Source organism: Equus przewalskii, chromosome 12 (genome assembly GCF_037783145.1).
Source record: "Equus przewalskii isolate Varuska chromosome 12, EquPr2, whole genome shotgun sequence".
NCBI classification, from domain to species: Eukaryota; Metazoa; Chordata; class Mammalia; order Perissodactyla; family Equidae; genus Equus; species Equus przewalskii.
In genome coordinates, this window is record NC_091842.1 from 30125056 (window position 1) to 30145302 (window position 20247).

Genomic DNA, 20247 nt, shown 5'->3' on the forward strand with positions numbered 1-20247 from the left:
AGTCACTTTAATAATGAAAGGCGCTTGTCATCAGGACTGACTTTCCGTCCATGAGACCGTGGTCCGGGCGGGACGATGCCCAGTGGGGGGTGTGCGCGCGTGTGCGTGAGTTTCCTCCACGTGAGAAGCCTGGGCAGAAAGGCTCACCCTCCAGGCGTCTTTCTGGTAGTTTCCACCTCCTGAGGGGCCCCTGGCTTTGTCGTAGTGCGGCTGAAGAAGGAGGAGAAAAGCCGGCAGGAGCTGGAGAAGCTGAAGAGGAAGCTGGATGGGGAGGCCAGCGATTTACACGAGCAGATCGCCGACCTGCAGGCACAGATTGCCGAGCTCAAGATGCAGCTGGCCAAGAAGGAGGAGGAGCTGCAGGCGGCCCTGAGCAGGTAGCGAGGTGACACGGGCATGTCCTGTGTGTTCCAGTGCCCCGTGGGCCCCTGCCGATCCACGAGGGCCCCAGTCTTCCTCCTCCTCCAGGCAGGCCTCCATCTCATGCAAGGTGGCCCAGGCCAGGCCTCCTGGTGCCTCTTGGTCCTGCTCGCACCTCCAGAACCCCACGGCTTTGACTTTCTTCTCTTCCTTCCAAACTCATCCCCTGTGTGACTCCCCTGCTCCCACGGTGTCTGCCCCTTGGATGCCCAGGCCTTTCTGTCGGCCCCCACTTCTGCATCTCCAGTTGCCCATGGAGTCCATTCCACTGGCACCTCAAACACCAATGTCTGAGGCTAGGACGACCCTCCTGTCCCCCGGCCCCCTCCTCCTGAGGTCCCTCTTTTTGTCAATGTGCCCACCCCTCTCCTCCTCACCGCCCCCCCCAGCATGTGGCAGCCCTCAGACTCTGCCCGTCCTTTGCAATGTGCCCCACGCCGTTCCTTCTGTTTTCGCTTTCCCAGCTCTTAGCTGGGCTCACTCTAACGGCATCACCCTGGGAAGATGGCAGCAGTGAGAATTACCGGCTGTTTACCTGCGCATTATGTGCTACTCTCTCTTCAAGCAGCACCTTTGCAGACACCTGCCCAGGTGTGCTGCTCTCACCTCCACTTCCCTGAGGAGGAGGCTGAGCCTGGGAGATGAAGGAACCTGGGACTGTCACCCAGCTCGGAAGAGGCAGCGCTGGGAGTCGAGCCCCAAAGTGTTCCCATTGATCCCCTGGCCAGCTCCTTCTCTTTTCTTGAGCTGCAAGACGGTGCTAGCGTGATCAACCCAAATCATCACTCTGGGGCGTGAACCTGCCCAAAAATCTTTGCTGCCTTGTGCGGGAAAAGCCGGCTTTCTCAGCCTGACGCTCCGGGCCCACCCACCCTCTGCAGTCTGACCTTGATGTCCCCGTTTCGCTTTCTGTCCTGCTGCTGCGCATTCGCAAGTGCAGGACGGTCGAAGCGCTCCGCTCCCGGTGCCCTGCAGAATCTTGCCTCTGTGCCTTCCCTCATGCTGTTCCCCTTCCGTCCTTCATGGGCAAAACCAGAGGCCAGCTCCACCACGCGTCAGGAGGGAGCTCCCTGCCACGAACCTCCTAATGCTCTCCAGCTACTCGGACAGCGCTGCTCCTGTCCCACCTTGACCCAGGGCCGCGGGGGGGCCTGGTTTTAATAGCCCCCCAGGCAGTCCCTGGCCAAGTGCTCAGCATGTAGCAGGCCCTCAGTCACCGTTTGAGCAAAGGGAAGGAAGAACTGACAAGTACGTGCCAGGCAGGGATAACTGTCCGACGTTCAGAAAGCATCTGTTCGGCGCCTGCTGAGAGCTAGGCCCCTGGCTAGTCTGGGGCTGGTGTGCGCAGTCACACACGCACGCGCACACACACACACACACACACTCTCACACTATGACCTGGGGTTTTCTACCAGACCTTGGAACTCATGTCCTACGTAAACCTCCAAACAGTCTAACGTAGCAAGAAGGGGTCCTCTGTGTCTTGGGGACATGGTGGGACCTGTTTTGAGGTCTATGGAACACGAGTGGTTGGTTCCAGAAAACAATTTTTGGCCACGTTGGGAGACAGCACGAGGCCAGGGGCCCCCGGGGTCTTAATTCTGGCCCCCTGTCCCTGGCAGGCTCGACGATGAAATCGCTCAGAAGAACAACGCCCTGAAGAAGATCCGGGAGCTGGAGGGGCACATCTCAGACCTCCAGGAGGACCTGGACTCAGAGCGGGCCGCGCGCAACAAGGCCGAGAAGCAGAAGCGGGACCTGGGGGAGGAGCTGGAGGCGCTGAAGACCGAGCTGGAGGACACGCTGGACAGCACGGCCACCCAGCAGGAGCTCAGGTGACAGGGGGGCCCGCTGCCGCCGGCCGCGCCCGCCGTCCCAGCGCACAGAGGGGTGGCTGCCGTGAAAGGGGCAGCCCAGTGCAAATCCTGGATCCCAGGGCTCCTCGGGCCCTCAGTGCCCTGTCCTGATTGCATTCTGCTCCAACAAACAGAAGCATGATTATTTTTAATCTTACTTTGCAGCACAATAGAACATACTCACTTGGCAAACAATTTGAAAACTATAGAAACGCAGAGAGCAAAAACATCCCCCTAGTCCCATCACAGTTAACATATTTGGGGATTTCCTTCCCGTCTTTTCATGTGTGTTTGTGTGTGTAGGTAAATCGTCAGGCTCCAGGTGTGTGTGTCTAAGTTTTCTGTTAAATTTTTAAGATAACATTTCTCAGATTTCTCTTCGATTTAAGATTCATCGCAGGCTAACAGACCACAACCACCAAGAAAATTTAAAAACCCACAAAAAAAAGCAGGTCCCCTGCCAGATAATGAATACTGACTTTAGTGAAGCTAGGTTGTTTATTCATTCAACAAACATCCAAATGTATTTTGAGTGGATCGTGCATCAGGCGCTGTGCTAACATTGAGATTTATTTCCCACACTTTGGGTTTTGTGCTCCATCACTTAGCTGTGCCTAGAAGCCAGCACAATATTCTGCTCCTTTCTCATGTGACCAAGGATACAGAAAACCCCAGTGCCGTATTTAAAAGCATGGGCTCAGAGTCAGACTCTCTGGGTTCGAATTCTGGCTCTCTCACACGGGGGCTGTGACAACATGGGCGAGCTGCTTACCCCTCTTAGCCTTAGTTTCCTCATCTGTAAAATGGAAATATACCCGCCTCTAAGGGTCGCTCTGAGGACTTTGTGAGACAGTCCATGTAAAGGACGTAGGTCAGGGCCTGGCATGGAGTAAGTGGTCCATAAAGAAGAGCTGGTATTAATATTTGAGGAACATTCTGCAATTCCTTTTGCAGGTCTTTCAATGATATTATTTTGTGCATTTGGTTGCTGGCCCTAATCGATGCTGGGCAGGTAGCATGCTCTTCATTTTACAGCTGAGGAAATGCCAGGTCCAGAGAGGTTAGGTGACTCCCCTGAGGTCACACAGCTAGGGTGGGATGGTGATGCAGGCGTCCGCTCTGGGGAGAGCTCTCGTTCCTTTGCACAGCACTGTCAGAGGTGAACCCGTCCCCACTCAACTGCCACCCGCTGTGTTCCTCCTGTCCAGGGCCAAGAGGGAGCAGGAGGTGACAGTGCTGAAGAAGGCCCTGGACGAGGAGACTCGGTCCCATGAGGCCCAGGTGCAGGAGATGCGTCAGAAGCACACGCAGGTGGTGGAGGAGCTCACGGAGCAGCTGGAGCAGTTCAAGCGGGTGAGTTGCGATGCTCTTTTGTGACAAGGCCTAAGAGAGCAATACGGCGACAGCCTCAAAAGCTACCTGTCAGGGCCTGTACTGAAGCGAATGACAAGGTCCTAAGAGTCTAGAGATGAACATGGCCGCCAGCATTGATTAAGCGCTCACTGCATACTATGTCAATCTTCACAACCAGCCTGTGCGATAGGTACTGGGAAGCCCATTGTACACTTGAAGAAACTGAGGCTGGGAGTGTCTAGAAGGGACGAGACTTCCCCAAGGTCACACAGCGAGTGACAGAGCCGTGAAGGGACCCCAGGGTGCCAGGCTGCAGATCCCCCCTCCAACCTCCCCAGGGCAGGGTCCACAATATACTGCCCCCCACAGATCAGCAAAGGTTTAGCAAAACTTCTGGGAGGACGGCTTAAAATCGAGAACATTCTCCTCCTAATCTACCTGCAGATTGGAGCCAGACTGTGGTTATTTGATGTCAGTGGCAAACGGCTCTCTCTGGCGTGGTCTGGGAACGCCTGGACCTGATGGTTCTTTCTCCCGTGCTGGGCTGTTTGGGGCGTAGGGGATCTGGGGCAGTTAAATAGCATCAATCTGAATGCTTCGTACTGGGGCCTTTCTCTCCCTTTGGAGAATTGCCTCCTGATTCGTTCCCAGGGATGAATTTTTTAGCTTCCCTGAGAGTCTGAATTGTGTCACCCTCGTGGCGACAGCTTCCCCAAACCCCCGCACCTTCTAGGTACCCCCCCCAAGCTCGTTAAATGGGTATAGCGTTACCTAGAAGCTGTTGGGGTTTGCGCGTGTGTCTCTCCCCAGTCAAGGGGAATGTTCTCCTGTGAGGCGGCTCGTTGAGCATCTTTCCGGGAAGCTGGTCCACCAGTGGTTCTATCAGGATCTGAGAAGTTCCTGTACATTTAAGTAATGTTAGCAGTCCCTTAGGTAGCACTGATTATGTGCCAGCCGCTGTTCCAACGTCTCACAAACGCCAGCTCATTTCATTTCACCCGTGACCTTTGTTAAAACACAGATCTCGAGGCCCCACGCTCTGAAAATCACAGTGCGTGGCTGCGCTCCGCGCCGCTCCAAATGAATACAAAGCTGCATGTTCATGTCCCCCTTGTCCCCTGTCCCCTGGGGTCTGGACACTAACCTTCGACATCTTGTCAATGCTTTACATATTCTGGACACGTAAGAGTTTGCTCATTGTAACTGCCACATACATTCCTCCTTTCGATTGTCTTCCCTTTGTCATGTTCACAAGTTTTTAAAATTTCGATATAATTTGAACCCGCTGGGCTGTTCCCACTTTCTGAAATAACTAACGCTCCAGACAGTAGGAAGGTGTTATGGGACCCTTTAACTTTGTGGTTGGAAGAGGGAGACCCCAAAAAGGGTGAGTGACCATCCTCAAGCCGGGTGGTCCTCAGAGGGGCGGGGGGCTGGAAGCCAGGCCCCGATCCACAGCCAGCCTGTTTGGCACCGTTTCCGCCCTGTGGGGGCAGGTGGGGGCCGGGAGGGCCTGCCCGCCAGCTCAGGTGCGCTGAAAGAGGACTGTGTGTATTTCACCTCTAGCGACTTTGGTTTCCACTTGAGACCCTGGTTCCATCAGCTTGTTGGGGAAAAGCTTTCACATCGTTTCTCGGCTCTCCTGACCCATGCGAAGTTTTGCCACAATTCTGGGACATGGTTTTAGCTGGGCTATGGTTTTAGGGGAGCCCAGATCCCCCGAGATCCCCCAGGGTCCTTGCTGATCAATTGCACTGTTACCCCCAGGAGGCACTCTGCCCGTCTGAGGTCCCAGCAGATCTTAGTCCTACCTGGGGGCAGGGGAATGGCTTCTGAGGCCACCTGGACGCTGCACAGCGCCTGCCCAGGGGCTGTGGGAAAGCTGAGTGTTGTTTCCTCTGCTCTGGGACCCACACACTTCTCTCTTGCTTCCTTCCTCCTGCCCACAGCCCCGGGAGAAGCCCCCTCCTGTCTCCTGGTTTTGCCCAAAACACTCTTTTTCTTAGGCAAACTCACGTGCCCAAAGGAGCTGGTTAGATAAAATGACTTTCTCTTAACTATCACAGAAATAGCAGTGTAGGTTTGATGATAAATGTAATACACAATAGGGAGTGGTGGGGACTGGGGCTAAGTGGCATATGGCTGCCCCATCTATAGGGCCACCTGCTACTTCCATCCAGCCAATTGTTGCCTTGGAGGAAGGCAAGACTCCTCTTTCCAGATCTTTAGTTTGTTTTTTTGAAAGTCGGAATTATTGAGACAGAGGCAGTAAAATTCACCAATTTCAAGTGTATGGCTCAGTGAATCTTGACAAATGTATGCATTTGCGTAACCACCTCCACAGTCATGATATACAATATTATTAGACTTTTTAGAAGAGAAGCTTGGAATCCAGAGTTTTCTGTGGCATTTCTTTATTAAAATGTTGGCAGCGAATTTTTCAGAAAGAACTGGCTGGGTCAAACAGGACATGAGGGCAGGTTGGAGGCGGCCCGTGGGATGCTGGCTGGCATCCTCTGAGCTTTGGGAAAACAGAATCCCAACAGTCTTCCCGGTGGTTCTGTGTCCCCCTCCGGAGGCGAGGTGCACAGCTCCCTGGACCCACCCGAGGCTGGGGAAGGGGAGGGGAAAGACTCGCGGCCGCCGAGGTCCCCATCTTAGAATGCTCCCCGGCCATGGCTGTGACGCCCTCCCCTCCCCCCCGCCCTCTGCTTCTTCGGCCAGGCCAAGGCGAATCTCGACAAGAACAAGCAGACGCTGGAGAAGGAGAACGCAGACCTGACCAGCGAGCTGCGGGTCCTGGGCCAGGCGAAGCAGGAGGTGGAGCACAAGAAGAAGAAGCTGGAGGTGCAGCTGCAGGAACTGCAATCCAAGTGCAGCGATGGCGAGCGCGCCCGCGCCGAGCTCAACGACAAGGTCCACAAGCTGCAGGTGAGGCGGCGCAGCCGCATCCCTGGGCGCCAAGGCCGCGAGGGACGAGCGCCTCCCAGCCGACTGGGGTGTCTCTTGCTGCAAAGCGAGTCAGCTTCCTCTGATTCCGTTCCTCGAGGAGAGGAGACGGTTGCCCCCCTCACTTGAATCTTCCCAAACCTTCAGCCGCTAGTTCAACATGTATTTATTGAGCACCTGCTGTATGCCAGGCACTCTGTTTAATCCTGAGCTATAACGGCAAGGAAGAGGACACTGTCCCCCACCCCAGAAGAACTCCAGCCTAGTGGATGGAAAGACATTAATAGTCACACAAACGACTGTAAAATGATGCCGGAACAGGGAGACACATATGCAATCGGTGTGAATAACAAGGGGGCCTGACCTGCAGGAGGAGGAGTCAGGAAAGGCTTCCCTAAGAAGGATGTACAGTCTGAGAGATAAGTGGGAGTCTGCCAGGCAGAGGGGACAGCAGGTGCAAAGGCCCTGTGGTGAGTGGGAAAACAGAAGAGATGACATAAGGCCGCTAGAGCTAGAGGGCCGAGGGGGAAAGGGAGACGTCATATAAAATGAGATGAGAGACATAGGTAGGTTGTGGTCAGATGACACAGGGCCTGGCCGAAGAAGTGATTTCCCTTTACTCTGAGTGATGGGAAGCCACTGGTGGGTTTCAAGCTGAAGAATGTGATGGCCTGTTTATCTTTGGGCTTACTTAGCTTTGGCTAGACATCTGGCCTTCCCATTCAGGGGATACAGCCAACGTTTGATAAATATTGAATGTGCTGATAACCTGGGACGAGGTTGGGGGGAGAAGAATGAATTTGTCCACATCCAGCTGAGTGCAGGGCTGTTGCCATGCTAAGACAGCCATGTCCTGGAGGAGTGGCGTCAAGATCATTTACATCCTCACTGGAAACGGGAAGAGCACGGATGCTGGGCTGGCATCTCCCGAAGGACCTGCCCAGAGACACCAGGGCCTGCAGCCAAGGCAGAGAGAGCGGTGGAGGGCTTTTTACCTGTAGCGTCTGCATCTTTGGTTTAGGCCATGAGGGTCAGGGAAAGGGCAGAGGGTAGGGGTGAGGAAGAGGGGTGGTGGGGACAGGACGCCTGGAAGTGGGGGTACCATCCGCATCCTCTTCTCCAACCGTAGTAGAGAGAGCATCTCTCGGTGTCTGGACTCTCAGACCTGCTCCATCTCTGCCAACCTCGGCAAGGACCCAGGATCCATTTAGTGGGATCAGGGCCCAGTCAGTGCCATTTGGGGTTCTAATAGGTTCTTAGAACCAGGAATCCCAACTTGTAGGCAATGCACTTTCCTTGGGGGCCACAGAGTTCCCATGATCAGGCCTCATAGCTCACGGGTCATTCTCAATCAGTGGATACCCCAAGGCCCGTCACGTGAGCAGGAGGGGCTCTTCTTACTTAATGAGGATCCTATTCTAGAGCTTCCCACTAACTACAGTCTCTCGCACCCTCAGAATGAAGTGGAGAGTGTCACAGGGATGCTCAACGAGGCGGAGGGGAAGGCCATCAAGCTGGCCAAGGACGTGGCGTCGCTCAGCTCCCAGCTCCAGGACACCCAGGTGAGCGTCCTGCCATGTCATCCGGAGGGCCCTGGGATACGACCTTCCTGGGGGGTGGGCCCCTGGGACTTCTGAGTGTCCTTCTTGTAGGAGCTGCTTCAAGAAGAAACCAGGCAGAAGCTCAATGTGTCCACCAAGCTGCGCCAGCTGGAGGATGAGAGGAACAGCCTGCAGGACCAGCTGGACGAGGAGATGGAGGCCAAGCAGAACCTGGAGCGCCACATCTCGACTCTGAACATCCAGGTGCAGCTGCCTGTCCCTGCTTTTCTGGGCCCGGAGTTCTCAGTGTAGACCGGGGCGCTGAGGTGCGGTCGCTGGAGAGTGTGGGCACCATCTTGCTTGGCTCGCAGGCTCCCCCTGCTGTTGAATTTCTTCAATGAGGAGAAGCGGGGGTCTTCGCTTCTCAGGGTTGTGGGGGCAGGGATGGACGGGAATCACTCAGCACCCCCCTCTCACTGCCATTTCAGCTCTCCGATTCGAAGAAGAAGCTGCAGGACTTTGCCAGCACCGTGGAATCTCTGGAAGAGGGCAAGAAGAAGTTCCAGAAGGAGATCGAAGGCCTCACCCAGCAGTACGAAGAGAAGGCAGCTGCTTACGACAAACTGGAAAAGACCAAGAACAGGCTTCAGCAGGAGCTGGACGACCTGGTGGTTGATTTGGACAACCAGCGGCAACTGGTGTCCAATCTGGAGAAGAAGCAGAGGAAGTTTGATCAGGTAGGGGCCGGAGGGTCCTCCAGTCTGGCTGGGGAGTTGGGTCTGTGAAGCATCCGGGGGGGCTGCCTGCCGGAGGTGTGTCGGCATCCTGTCGTCTGCTGGGCCGGAGGGGATGGAAGGCTCGCTTGCTTTGGGGTGACACGAAACACAAGGACTCCTGGGTCACAGTGAGGAGCATGGCAGGGCCTCGATGACTGGCTTTTCCAGGTGCCTCCACCACGGGCCCCGGCAGACCCAGTGAGGCCTTAGTTTCCAGCCCCGATAAGGAATGAGATGGGTTGATTGATTTTATTCACTCAACCAGTATTTGAGAGCCTCCTGAGTATTCCAAATAATTCAATGTTTCTACCCTTTAAATACCACTCTTCCCTAACATCTCATTACGAAGAATTTCAAGCACACGGCAGAGTTGAAAGCATCGTACGGTGAACACCTGAATACCCGCCACCTGGATGCGATCGTGAACATTTTACCATACTCGCTTTATCACATATTTATTTATAAGGATGAATCAGATCTGTCTTCATACCCTATCTTTGGGATGCATTTCAAAGCAGATTACAGACATTTGTACATTTCCCCCTCGATACTTCAGCGTTGCGTATCGAGAGTTTTTTAAATAAATTAGCTTCTTTTGAGGTGAAATTTACATACGATGAAATGCATGAATCTCAGGGGTGCATTCCCCGAGTTCCGATAAATGCATATATACTTCTGTGACCCAAGCCCCTAAATACCACCTTAGAATGTGTTACTCAGATTTAGTAAATAGGACTTGGTTTGCAGTTGACTCAGGGTTGTTCTAGAAATCAATTTGGGGATTGTCCGGGGAGGCCGGGCGGCTCAGTGCCCCTCCCCAGCTGGACTCAGTCCTGGGCTTCCATATGGCTGACTCTTCCCTTTCCTACAGCCAGCCCTTCCTGTGCTCTCAGCTGTCTTCATGGCTTCTAACCTGCTGGTCCATTATCTGGTTGAGAACCTGAGGTCACTTTTACGATTTTCCGGTCGCCCAGAGGGTCGGGTTTTGTGTTAACTGCTGTTTGGAGGCCCCTGTGACTTCCCTCTCCTTGCTGAACTCTGGAAGTCTGGTTTTTGGATGTTAAAACGTACAACATACTGCTTCTCTCTCTGAAAATGAGATTAACGTCAGCAAGTTCTTGGAGTCGCTTCTCCAGGCAGAGCGATGAGCGTGTGCAGATCCATCATCCACAAGCTCACCCGTTCCCGACTCTGGCTCACAGGGCACTTTGGAGATCTAGCTACCTGTGGCCTTGAAACAACAAAAGAACACTTGGCCTCTGGCAGGATCACACGTCACTCTGACCTCAGCGGCAGTATTTTCTAGCCACAATGGGCAGCGTTAGTGGTTTCAGAGCACAAATGCTGGCTCTGCCTGAGGTTGACCTAAAAGTTGGAAAGCAAGATTATTATAAACGATTTCCATAGATACCTAAGTTACTCACACCTGCATCTGGGCCAATTCAACAGGACACAAGGCTTCTTCCCCATATTTGCGATGAAACGCAGCGGAACCTGGGGTATGCCTGGAGGTCACCTCTGGGTCTTCTGTTCTGTTGTAGCTGTTGGCCGAGGAGAAAAGCATCTCTTCCAAGTATGCGGATGAGAGGGACAGAGCTGAGGCAGAAGCCAGGGAGAAGGAAACCAAGGCCTTGTCCCTGGCGCGGGCCCTCGAGGAGGCCTTGGAAGCCAAAGAGGAACTCGAGAGGACCAACAAAATGCTCAAAGCCGAGATGGAGGATCTGGTCAGCTCCAAGGATGACGTGGGCAAGAACGTAAGTCGCTCTTGATCGTCTTGGCTTGTTTGCATTTCATCAACCCATCCTCTCTGCTATTTATCAGTCCATGGGGGGCTGGCTCTGTGCCTCTTTCATGTTATGAGATTATCAGGAATTGAAGGCAGTCCCTGGGCTGGTGCAAGGATGGGGCCTGGGTGGGAACAGCAGTTGGGGCTGGGGCCTCAGTCAAGGGTCCCAAGAGGACGGCTCTGCTCTTAGCTCCCGCTCCTGTAGCCTGTGGGTGGCAACAGCCCTCTCTGACCTTAATGAGCTGCCCGTCGTTGGGGGCCGCCTGACCATATTGATGAAGTCAACCCTCACGTCAAAGGTCCACGAACTGGAGAAGTCCAAGCGGGCCCTGGAAACCCAAATGGAGGAGATGAAGACCCAGCTGGAGGAGCTGGAGGACGAGCTGCAGGCGACGGAAGATGCGAAGCTGCGGCTGGAGGTCAACATGCAGGCCCTCAAGGGCCAGTTCGAGCGCGATCTCCAGGCCCGGGATGAGCAGAATGAAGAGAAGAGGAGGCAGCTCCAGAGGCAGGTAATCCGTGTCGGGGGACGGGAGGGAGGGGCGGGGAGGGTGGCCTGTTGCCTTCCCTCCACCGCCGCTTCCTGGCCTCGTGGACACTGTTCTCACCTACACCTGGGGATGGAAGGCCCACCTGGCAGGTGTTGTACACACCTGGGAGCTCAGTGGATGCTGGCCGAGGTGGGGAAAGGACCTCGGAGGGGCAGCCCAGCCCAGCAGCACGCATCTCTCTTCCTCGCTCAGCTTCACGAGTACGAGACGGAACTGGAAGATGAGCGAAAGCAGCGGGCCCTGGCCGCCGCGGCCAAGAAGAAGCTGGAAGTGGACCTGAAAGATCTGGAGCTCCAGGCAGACTCGGCCATCAAGGGGAGGGAGGAAGCCATCAAGCAGCTTCGCAAACTGCAGGTGGGTGACGCCCTGAGTGCAGGGCACGGGCAGAGGGAGGGGACAGCTCCCCTTTAGCTTTTGGGGGCTGTTTGCTGCTCTGGGTAGGGTGCCGTCACCAGGCATTTGGCCAAAACCCTTAGATGACATCACCATTTCTAAGGCCAGCTCACCCCATCCAGCATGATGTCCCCAAACAGCCACCTGGCCACTGGAAGCTGAGGGGGCAACAGTGGAAAATCCTAGGGTTGGTGTGGAAAGATAATTTGGGTGGCAGAAATTGGGTGAATAAGGACATCTGAGCTCGTCCTTCCTCTTGACTCCTACAGGCTCAGATGAAGGACTTCCAGAGAGAGCTGGAAGATGCCCGTGCCTCTAGAGACGAGATCTTTGCCACAGCCAAGGAGAACGAGAAGAAAGCCAAGAGCTTAGAAGCAGACCTCATGCAGCTACAGGAGGTAAAGCTGCTGCTTTACCCTCAGATGGGGATGTCGTGGGAGCCACCCCGGGCCCCCAGGTGTGCGCATCCACACCTTTCTTTCCCTCGCCCGCCATTCCACATGGGTGGACCCCCCCAGGAAGGGCAAGGAAAGACACGGTTCTCCTCTGACGTGTCGGCAGGGCCTCCCCTGAGCTCAGAGGAGGCACAGCCATTTCCAGGGGTGGCCACAAAGCCTGCTGGGGCCTGGTGACAGGAGCAGGTGGATTCTGAGCCCTTCCCTGCAGACAACAGTTTCCTTCCTCCCCACCCTCCACCGTCCAGGACCTGGCTGCGGCTGAGAGGGCGCGCAAACAGGCGGACCTGGAGAAGGAGGAACTGGCCGAGGAGCTGGCCAGCAGCGTGTCGGGAAGGTATGGAGCCACCTGGGGAGCAAGCGGGGTCCTGGACTCAGATGAGGCGGGGGAGGCAGCTCACAGGGCAGCCTCATTTTAAGGCTGACAATGATAGAATGTTCAAATGAGCTTGTGACAAGGGTTTTCACACCCTATTTGGAGGGGTGGCCAGTTTCCTTCATTCTGAATGAACAGCATGGTGGGGACAGGGAGTGTCTGGGGATGTCAGCAAGCTCATCCCAGGCCTGGTTTTGCTGACACCAATGGGGTATGAGTCCTGGCTCCCCACCTCCCAGCTGTGTGACTCTGGACAAGTCTCTAAGCCTCTCTGAGCCTCTGTTTCCTCAGTTATAAATGAGGGCGACCCTGAGGCATTGCTCCTTCAAGGAGAGGGAGTTTTCTAAGCCAGGGGAGGCTGGAGGCCCTGGACGAGGCTGTGTTCCTTGCCCTCAGGAATGCGCTTCAGGACGAGAAGCGGCGCCTGGAGGCGAGGATTGCACAGCTGGAGGAGGAGCTGGAGGAGGAGCAAGGCAACATGGAGGCCATGAGCGACCGCGTCCGGAAGGCCACACAGCAGGTGGGGGCCAGAGCGGGGCCAGGCTGCCGGGGCTGGGCCGTGCACCAGAGCAGCCCCTGCTCCAACCCATGGGGGAGCAGGCTCTGGTTCAGAAGCCCCACGCTGGTCCAGTGACATGCATCCCGGGCTCCTGTGGGCCAGGCCCGAGGGCAGGGGGCAGAGGAGAGCAGGGAGACGCAAGAGTGGGAGCCCAGCAGGGTCCCTCCTGTGTGTGCACTCCCTCTTCTGCTCATGCCAGCACCCTGCCTGCTGCCTCTCCTTTGGTGGCTGGTGCGTGTCTGGCTCCCTCCAGCAGATGAGTGGCCATCCCCGGAGTAAGGGCTTTGTGGTCTCCTTGTTGCTCTTTCAAGCCCTGGCCTTACAGTAGTGAGCCCTCGGTGACATTACTGAGTGCTAGCTCCATGAGGGGCACTGAGAGGACCCAGCGTTTGACCTAGAGCCACAGACCAGGAGCCGAGAGGACAGGGAGGCTGGGTGGCACTGGAACGCTGCCTGGAGAATGAGCTGGGCCTTCAAGGATGACCAGGGAGGAGCTGGTGGCTGGATGAGAGGGAGGATGGCTCCTGGTCGCTCCAGCTCCGGGGACCTGTGCAGAGGCCCAAGAAGGCTGGAGACGCTGGGAGGGTGCCCCACCCCGGGCCTCCATGCCCTCCGCCTCACCACCTTCACCACCTCCTCCCCAGGCCGAGCAGCTCAACAACGAGCTGGCCACGGAGCGCAGCACAGCCCAGAAGAACGAGAGCGCGCGGCAGCAGCTGGAGCGCCAGAACAAGGAGCTGCGGAGCAAGCTGCAGGAGATGGAGGGGGCTGTCAAGTCCAAGTTCAAGTCCACCATCGCAGCACTGGAGGCCAAGATCGCCCAGCTGGAGGAGCAGGTGGAACAGGAGGCCAGGTACGCTGGGACGAGGGTGCCAACGACAGCCTGCTTGCCAGTGAGTGGCGGGGGATGCGGGGGGCCAGGGAGCCTCTCCGGGCATCAGTTCTGGCTGTGAAATACGCTCAGTGGTGGTACCCGCGCTGCAGGTGTGTTGCGAGAAGTGAGTGAGAACACAGGGAAGCCCCCCGAAATGTCAGCTGTAGTACGGGGCCTGACTCCTCAGTGACAGGAGCCAGCCTTCCCGGGAGCACACGTGGCTTCTCCTAACCTACATTTGCACAAATCCCAAATCAATAACCCATCGGCACCGAAATATGGGCAGGCTTCTCATTTTAACGAGGGGTCGACAGAGCTGTAAGTTCACGGCACATATGTGAGCATCAGATCGCAAGGATTCTGACCCATTCGTTGTTTTATTTCTCTGGTCGTGGCTTTATTGATAACACACATACCATACAATTCACCCATTGCAAGTGTGCAGTTCAAGCATACATTTACAGAGGGGTACCCCCTCAACGCAGTCAATGGTTCCACATTTCCATCACCTCAATAGAACCCCGTACCCTTGGCCCACACCCTCTATTTCCCCCTATCCCCAGCCCTGCAACCACTGACCTACTTTCTGTCTCTTGCCGGTTCTGGACATCTCATATAAATGGAAGCAGGCAACACGTGGCTTTTTGTGCCTGCTTCTTTCACTGAGCATGATGTTTTCGAGGTTCACCCCTGTTGGAACAGGTCGTCCCTCGTTCCTTTTCATGGCTGCATACTATTCCACCACCTGCCTGGCTCCTGGGATGAGCCCTGACTGGGGGCTCAGGAAGTGCCCACAGTGGGTGAGATGCTGGTCTGGTTTACACGCCGACCACAAAGCAAGCCCTCTCCACTCCCCCACGTGCACAGAGAGAAACAGGCGGCCGCCAAGTCGCTGAAGCAGAAGGACAAGAAGCTGAAGGAGGTGCTGCTGCAGGTGGAGGATGAGCGCAAGATGGCGGAGCAGTACAAGGAGCAGGTAACCACCGGCGCCCCAGGCCTCGCCCAACCCGCAGCCCCACCCGGGGCCCCCTGACCCTCGGGCCTCTCCCTGACAGGCAGAGAAAGGGAACGCGAGGGTCAAGCAACTCAAGAGGCAGCTGGAGGAGGCGGAGGAAGAGTCCCAGCGCATCAACGCCAACCGCAGGAAGCTGCAGCGGGAGCTGGATGAAGCCACGGAGAGCAACGAGGCCATGGGCCGCGAGGTGACCGCGCTCAAGAGCAAGCTCAGGTGAGGCGGCCCGGGCCCAGGGGGCGGTCCCCTCTCATGGGCTGGGGTGCTCACATCAGCCTGCAATGCTCCCAGGGAGTCAATGCGTCATCGCAAAAGGTTCGCTGTCCCCAAAGCCCTCCCTCTGTGCAAGGTTTCTTCCTGCTCATCATCATTTACGCGGCACCACTGTGCGCCAGGCACGTGAGACCAGGGCCCACCTCCAAGGAGCGTTCCTTCTGTTTTCTTAACAACTGTCTCCCTTCCCATCCTCCTGGTGAGGACAAGGAGGAAGAGGCAATAGCCCCCTCTCCTGAGACCTTTCCTTGATTGCATCATCAACAACTGCAAAATCCCCTCTGTCCTTGACCTCTTTCCCGGAGTTTCTCTCCACCTTCTTTCTCTAACTCAGGGTTTCTCGGTGCTGTTGCCATTTGGAGCTGGATGGTTCTTTATCACAGGGGCTGTTCTGGACACTGTGGGATGGTGGGGGGCATCCCTGGCCTCTCCCCACTACGTGCACTGGCACTCCCCCATGCTGGGACAACCAAAACCGTCTCCAGACCTGGGCAGGTGACCCCTGGGGGTGCAGTCACCCCAGATGGAGAACCTCCACCCTAGCTGGACCAGGGCTGTTTCCTCTCCCATGTCCCCGTCCCTCTGGGCCTGAAGATAGCCAGGTGACCCCCTGCTCCTCGGGATTCCTTCCCACACCGCCGCGCCCCACTGGGTTCCCTGCAGGTTTGAGCTCTGAGCTTCCTGTCACATTCACCCTCAACCCTCCAGGAGGGTGATCCAGCCTGTCATGTCCTTGACCTCCTCTCCTCCGTGGTCCTGCCACTTCAGGGGCATTAGCAGAAACTCTGAGCCCTAACTGGGCCGTCATCCGCCCACCACCACCTGCCTCTAGCTCCCTTCCTGTGTCTCCTCTGGGGTCTTCAACTCAGCGGGGTGCTCAGCCTCCCGCAGCCCCACCGACTCCTTACCGCACGTCAAGCCCGTGCCCCGTTGCAGTCAGCCTTCCACACGTCCTTGACACCCTGGGCCCCCCTTGCTGTGTTGTACTCACTTGGTTAAAACACAACCCAAATTAAGCGCACTGGGCTCCTTCTGCTGCTCAAAGTGGTGTGAGCAAAGCAGACAGCCGTGGGGCCGCTTCTGGCTGGAATTCTCCACCCTGATGCCGAGCGGAGCTCACTCGGTGCTGCCTGGACCCCAGACTCCCCCCTTCCTCTCTCTCTCCCACTCTGAGATATCTGCTTTCTCCTCTCTCCCCAAACTTACCACCCCCGCCCATCCTCACTCTCAGCTGATGACCTTACTTCCTGTTTAATGAAAAATGGAAACTTTCATGACACGTAAACAAGCTCCCACTTCCGCATTGACCCACCTCCCTACATCTGTGCTCATTCCTTCTACTCTTGCCCCCATTTCTGTGCTGAACTGTCCAGCACCAACTAAGGCCCACCCCTTGGTGAGACCTCTCCTGTTTACTCCAGAAATTCTTGCCTTTCTCCTTTGCAATGTTTTTCCTCTCACTGAGTCATTCCATCAGCGGAAAGACCTCTTAGCCCCACTTCCCGGCTACCCTATACCGCAAACGCTAATCCAGCATCAGTCCTCGGGCCTCACCTGACTCAGCAGCAGCACGTGCTTCAGGCCGTCACTCCTCCTGGATGGACTTTCTTCACGGGGCTTCCACACGCCAGCCTCACCTGCCTTCCTCCCTAGCTGTCTGGCTTCTTTCTTCATCTCCTCTGCTGGTACCTCATCGTAAAGCCTACTTGCCATTGGCCTGCCCCAGGGTGCCATCCTGGTTCTCTCCTCATCTCCATCTCTGCTCACTCCCGTCCCAGGGTGCCATCCTGGTTCTCTCCTCATCTCCATCTCTGCTCACTCCCATCCCAGGACGCCACCCTTGTTCTCTCCTCATCTCCATCTCTGCTCACTCCCATCCCAGGACGCCACCCTTGTTCTCTCCTCATCTCCATCTCTGCTCTCTCCAACCCTGGGGCACCATCCTGGTTCTCTCATCTCCATCTCTGCTCACTCCCGTCCCAGGGTGCCATCCTAGTTCTCTCATTTCCATCTCTGCTCACTCCTGTCCCAGGGCGCCATCTTGATTCTCTCCTCATCTCCATCTCTGCTCTCTCCCACCCCAGGGTGCCATCTTGGTTCTCTGTCTCCATCTCTGCTCACTCCCGTCCCAGGGCGCCATCCTAGTTCTCTCCTCATCTCCACCTCTGCTCACTCCCACCCCAGGGCGCCATCTTGGTTCTCTCCTCATCTCCATCTCTGCTCACTCCCATCCCAGGGCACCATCCTGGTTCTCTTCTCATCTCTACCTCTGCTCACTCTCTAGGTGATCTCAACCAGCCTGTGGCTTTAGAATTCCACCCATAGCTAGTGGCTTCCTAGTTTCTATCTCCAGCCCAGACTTCATCTGGGAACCCCAGACCTGCTTGGCATTCCCACTGGATACCTAACAGGCAGCTCATACCTAACATGCCCCAACCTGAGCCCTGGTTGAACCCCATCACCCCCAAACCACAGTCTTCTCCAACTCACCAACTGGAATGATAAAGTTGCTGTTAACCCAGGCCACAAACCTTGTGGCCATTCTTTTTCTCTCTCCCTTTTCCTACATCCAATCTTTTGGAAAATCTGGTCAACTTACCCTTCAAAATACTGTACATCCAGAATCCAACCACTTCTTGCCACACTGGTCCAAGCTACCCTCTCCTCCCATCTCAATAAGCTTCACAGCCTCCTCCTGGGCCTCCCTGCTTCCATGCTGGCCCCTTACAGTCTGTTCTCAACACAGCAGCTAGAGGGATCCTGTTTAAATGAAGTCAGATCGCGCACGTCCCTCCTTTGCCTGGAGCCGTCCAATGGCTTCTACCGCACTCAGAGCCAAAGCAATGCCTTTACACTGGTCGGTTCTACTAGGCCCTCCAGGATCTCTGTCCACCGCCTCCTAAATTACCCCTCAACATCTTCACACCCTGCCTCAGGGCCTTTGTACGAGCTGTTCCCTCTGCCTGGTACGCTCTTCCCCCAGCTCTCTGCTGGCTCCCTCCTTCCCTTCTTTCAGGCGTTTACTCACCCACGTTACCTTGTCTAAAATTTCCAACCTCACTCTCTACAGCTCTCCTCTCTCTTCCCCACCAGTCACCACGTAACCTGTTATTTATTTTACTTATCTCATTCATCGTCTGTCTTCACTCTCGGCCTGCAAGCCCAGGAGCACAGAGGTTTTTTCTGTTTCTTCATCCCCAGTGTCTGGGATAGTGCTGGGCACTGAGTACATCTTTAGCCATCGAGTCAGAGATGCTGTTTCTCCAGCTTCAGTCCTTCTCAAACCACCTTAGCCATCTGGCCTTGGCCTCTTACTAGCTGTACTATGGCTGGCTTGATATTTTCTTTGGAATTAACTGTTCTAATCATACATGTCTATTTGCAAATAAAACTCAGCACCCCTGTATTGTTAAGCCAGGATCAGTTGCATCAGCAGGTCACAGGGAAATTAAATACAGTGAAAGCAAAACCACAGGGAGTTCTGCCTGTGGTGGCCACAAACTGATGACCAGGACCTGAAGGCCTGCTTCTCAAGTTAAAAAGGGGGTGACAAAAGACATTAGGACCAAACAGAATTTCTCTGCCATGTTTAAAGAGGGGTGAAAGGGAATACCATTTTTCCTGTGCAATTCAGCTCTCCAGCGGCGTGCCCAGGAAGCCGCTGAAATCACCTGGCACGTCGGCTCCAGACTTTGAGAACCACTGCAGGAGACAAGGGGACGCTCAGACCCCACTCAGAAGGGGGACGAGAGCGGCTGGTTCAGGGTCCAGGGATGCAGGGAGGAGCCCCCAGCCCCTGCAAGGTGAAGGGCTTGTGGGTCCCCACTGACGGACTGGAAACCAGACCTAACCTCCCAGCTCCAGCAGGTGCTTGGCAGTAACCCCCAGGGTTGGCTGTCAGCGGAGGAGAGCTGTTCTCCCCACGAAGACCCCCAGAATACACTCTGCTGATGACGGGACACTGAGCGCTGGGGCAGCCCGTCAGCCACTTCAGCCCTCTCACTGTCCGGCTCCCTTTTCTCGGGACCGATGATCTTTTAGCACACGCAGAATATCCCGCGTGGGCTCTGCCCTGGACAGCTGACCGTTCTCTTAGGCCAACAGGCCTGTGTCACACAAACCATTTTTCCAGTCCCAATGTGAACAGACACATAACACAGGCTGATGACAGGTCATACCTTTTTCCACCTTCTCTGAGCCTTCTAGATGTGCAAAACCCTTAAATCGAGCACGAGAGCTCTGAGCGAGGCTGGCAAGCCTAGCCAGCAACTCAGGGAACAAGGACTTACAAAGCAAGTGTCATCCAGGTTGTAGCCAGATAAATCTTGACCCAAACCCTCAGGAAAGCCTGACCGATAATACTGACCATTTGCCACGCCACCGTCATCTCCGACACGAGCCACCGAAGGTGACCACCGCTACCTTCTTGCTAAAAGACAAGGAAGACCCAGTAATAATCATAAAAGTGAGACGCTGCTGCGGGTGCCTTGCCCGGCTCTTTTCAGGGTCTGTTCCCACATGGATCTTTGAACTAGCTTACCCAAACGCCATCACGTCCCTGAACAGGTATGCAGAATGGGGAGAAAGCCAGCTGCGTTCTTAAAAGCAGCTCGGAAGGACAGATATCTGCTTTTTAATAGAAAGAAGGGCTTGTCCTTTGGCGTGCCAGCGTCCCCAAGAGGTCTTGTCTTCAGGGCCTTTGCTGTAAGGTTGAATTAAAAGTGCCTTTAATGACTGAATTGAAGCAAATGTCTTTATGATTGAAAACGCGCTGAAGTGGGCTGCCAACGGTAACCACCAGGGACTCTCTCTCTCTCTGTTTCAGAGGCCCCCTCCCCCAGGAAACTCCGCAATGACTCACCAGGTATCATGCCTCAGCTTCGTGCCTCATGTGTGTCGCACTCGGTTTCCATTTCCTTTCTGCCCATTGTGCCCTCCCGTGCCCTCCTTTTTTTTTTTTGACCTTTGCAAATTTCCGTGAGATTCCTGCAAAATCGGAAGGCTTGGTATCTTGGTCCAAAACTGTCTTTCATCAAAACCTCGATCAACACAAGAAGACCTCATCTCTTGACC

The 20247-nt window shown here is 55.4% G+C and overlaps 1 protein-coding gene across 8 annotated transcripts in view; it reads left to right on the forward strand.

Annotated features, from left to right (window-relative positions):
- MYH11 (myosin heavy chain 11) overlaps window positions 1-20247 on the forward strand; it is a 117840-nt gene that overhangs the window by 94050 nt on the left and 3543 nt on the right. For 4 of the 8 annotated variants that reach the window (XR_011524478.1, XR_011524477.1, XM_070566670.1 and 1 more), the window contains 17 exons: window positions 206-377; window positions 2043-2255; window positions 3485-3629; window positions 6354-6560; window positions 8036-8140; window positions 8231-8383; window positions 8608-8856; window positions 10437-10649; window positions 10981-11193; window positions 11425-11586; window positions 11895-12023; window positions 12329-12417; window positions 12853-12976; window positions 13660-13868; window positions 14757-14865; window positions 14945-15117; window positions 20000-20038. Coding sequence is in view for 6 of the 8 variants with exons in the window: in XM_070566670.1 (XP_070422771.1) it covers window positions 206-377; window positions 2043-2255; window positions 3485-3629; window positions 6354-6560; window positions 8036-8140; window positions 8231-8383; window positions 8608-8856; window positions 10437-10649; window positions 10981-11193; window positions 11425-11586; window positions 11895-12023; window positions 12329-12417; window positions 12853-12976; window positions 13660-13868; window positions 14757-14865; window positions 14945-15117; window positions 20000-20030 (2696 nt within the window). In the remaining 2 variants the exon portion in view is untranslated. The remainder of the gene's footprint in view (window positions 1-205; window positions 378-2042; window positions 2256-3484; window positions 3630-6353; window positions 6561-8035; window positions 8141-8230; window positions 8384-8607; window positions 8857-10436; window positions 10650-10980; window positions 11194-11424; window positions 11587-11894; window positions 12024-12328; window positions 12418-12852; window positions 12977-13659; window positions 13869-14756; window positions 14866-14944; window positions 15118-19999; window positions 20039-20247) is intronic. The other 4 variants (XM_070566668.1, XM_070566667.1, XM_070566666.1 and 1 more) reach the window with 1 other exon arrangement.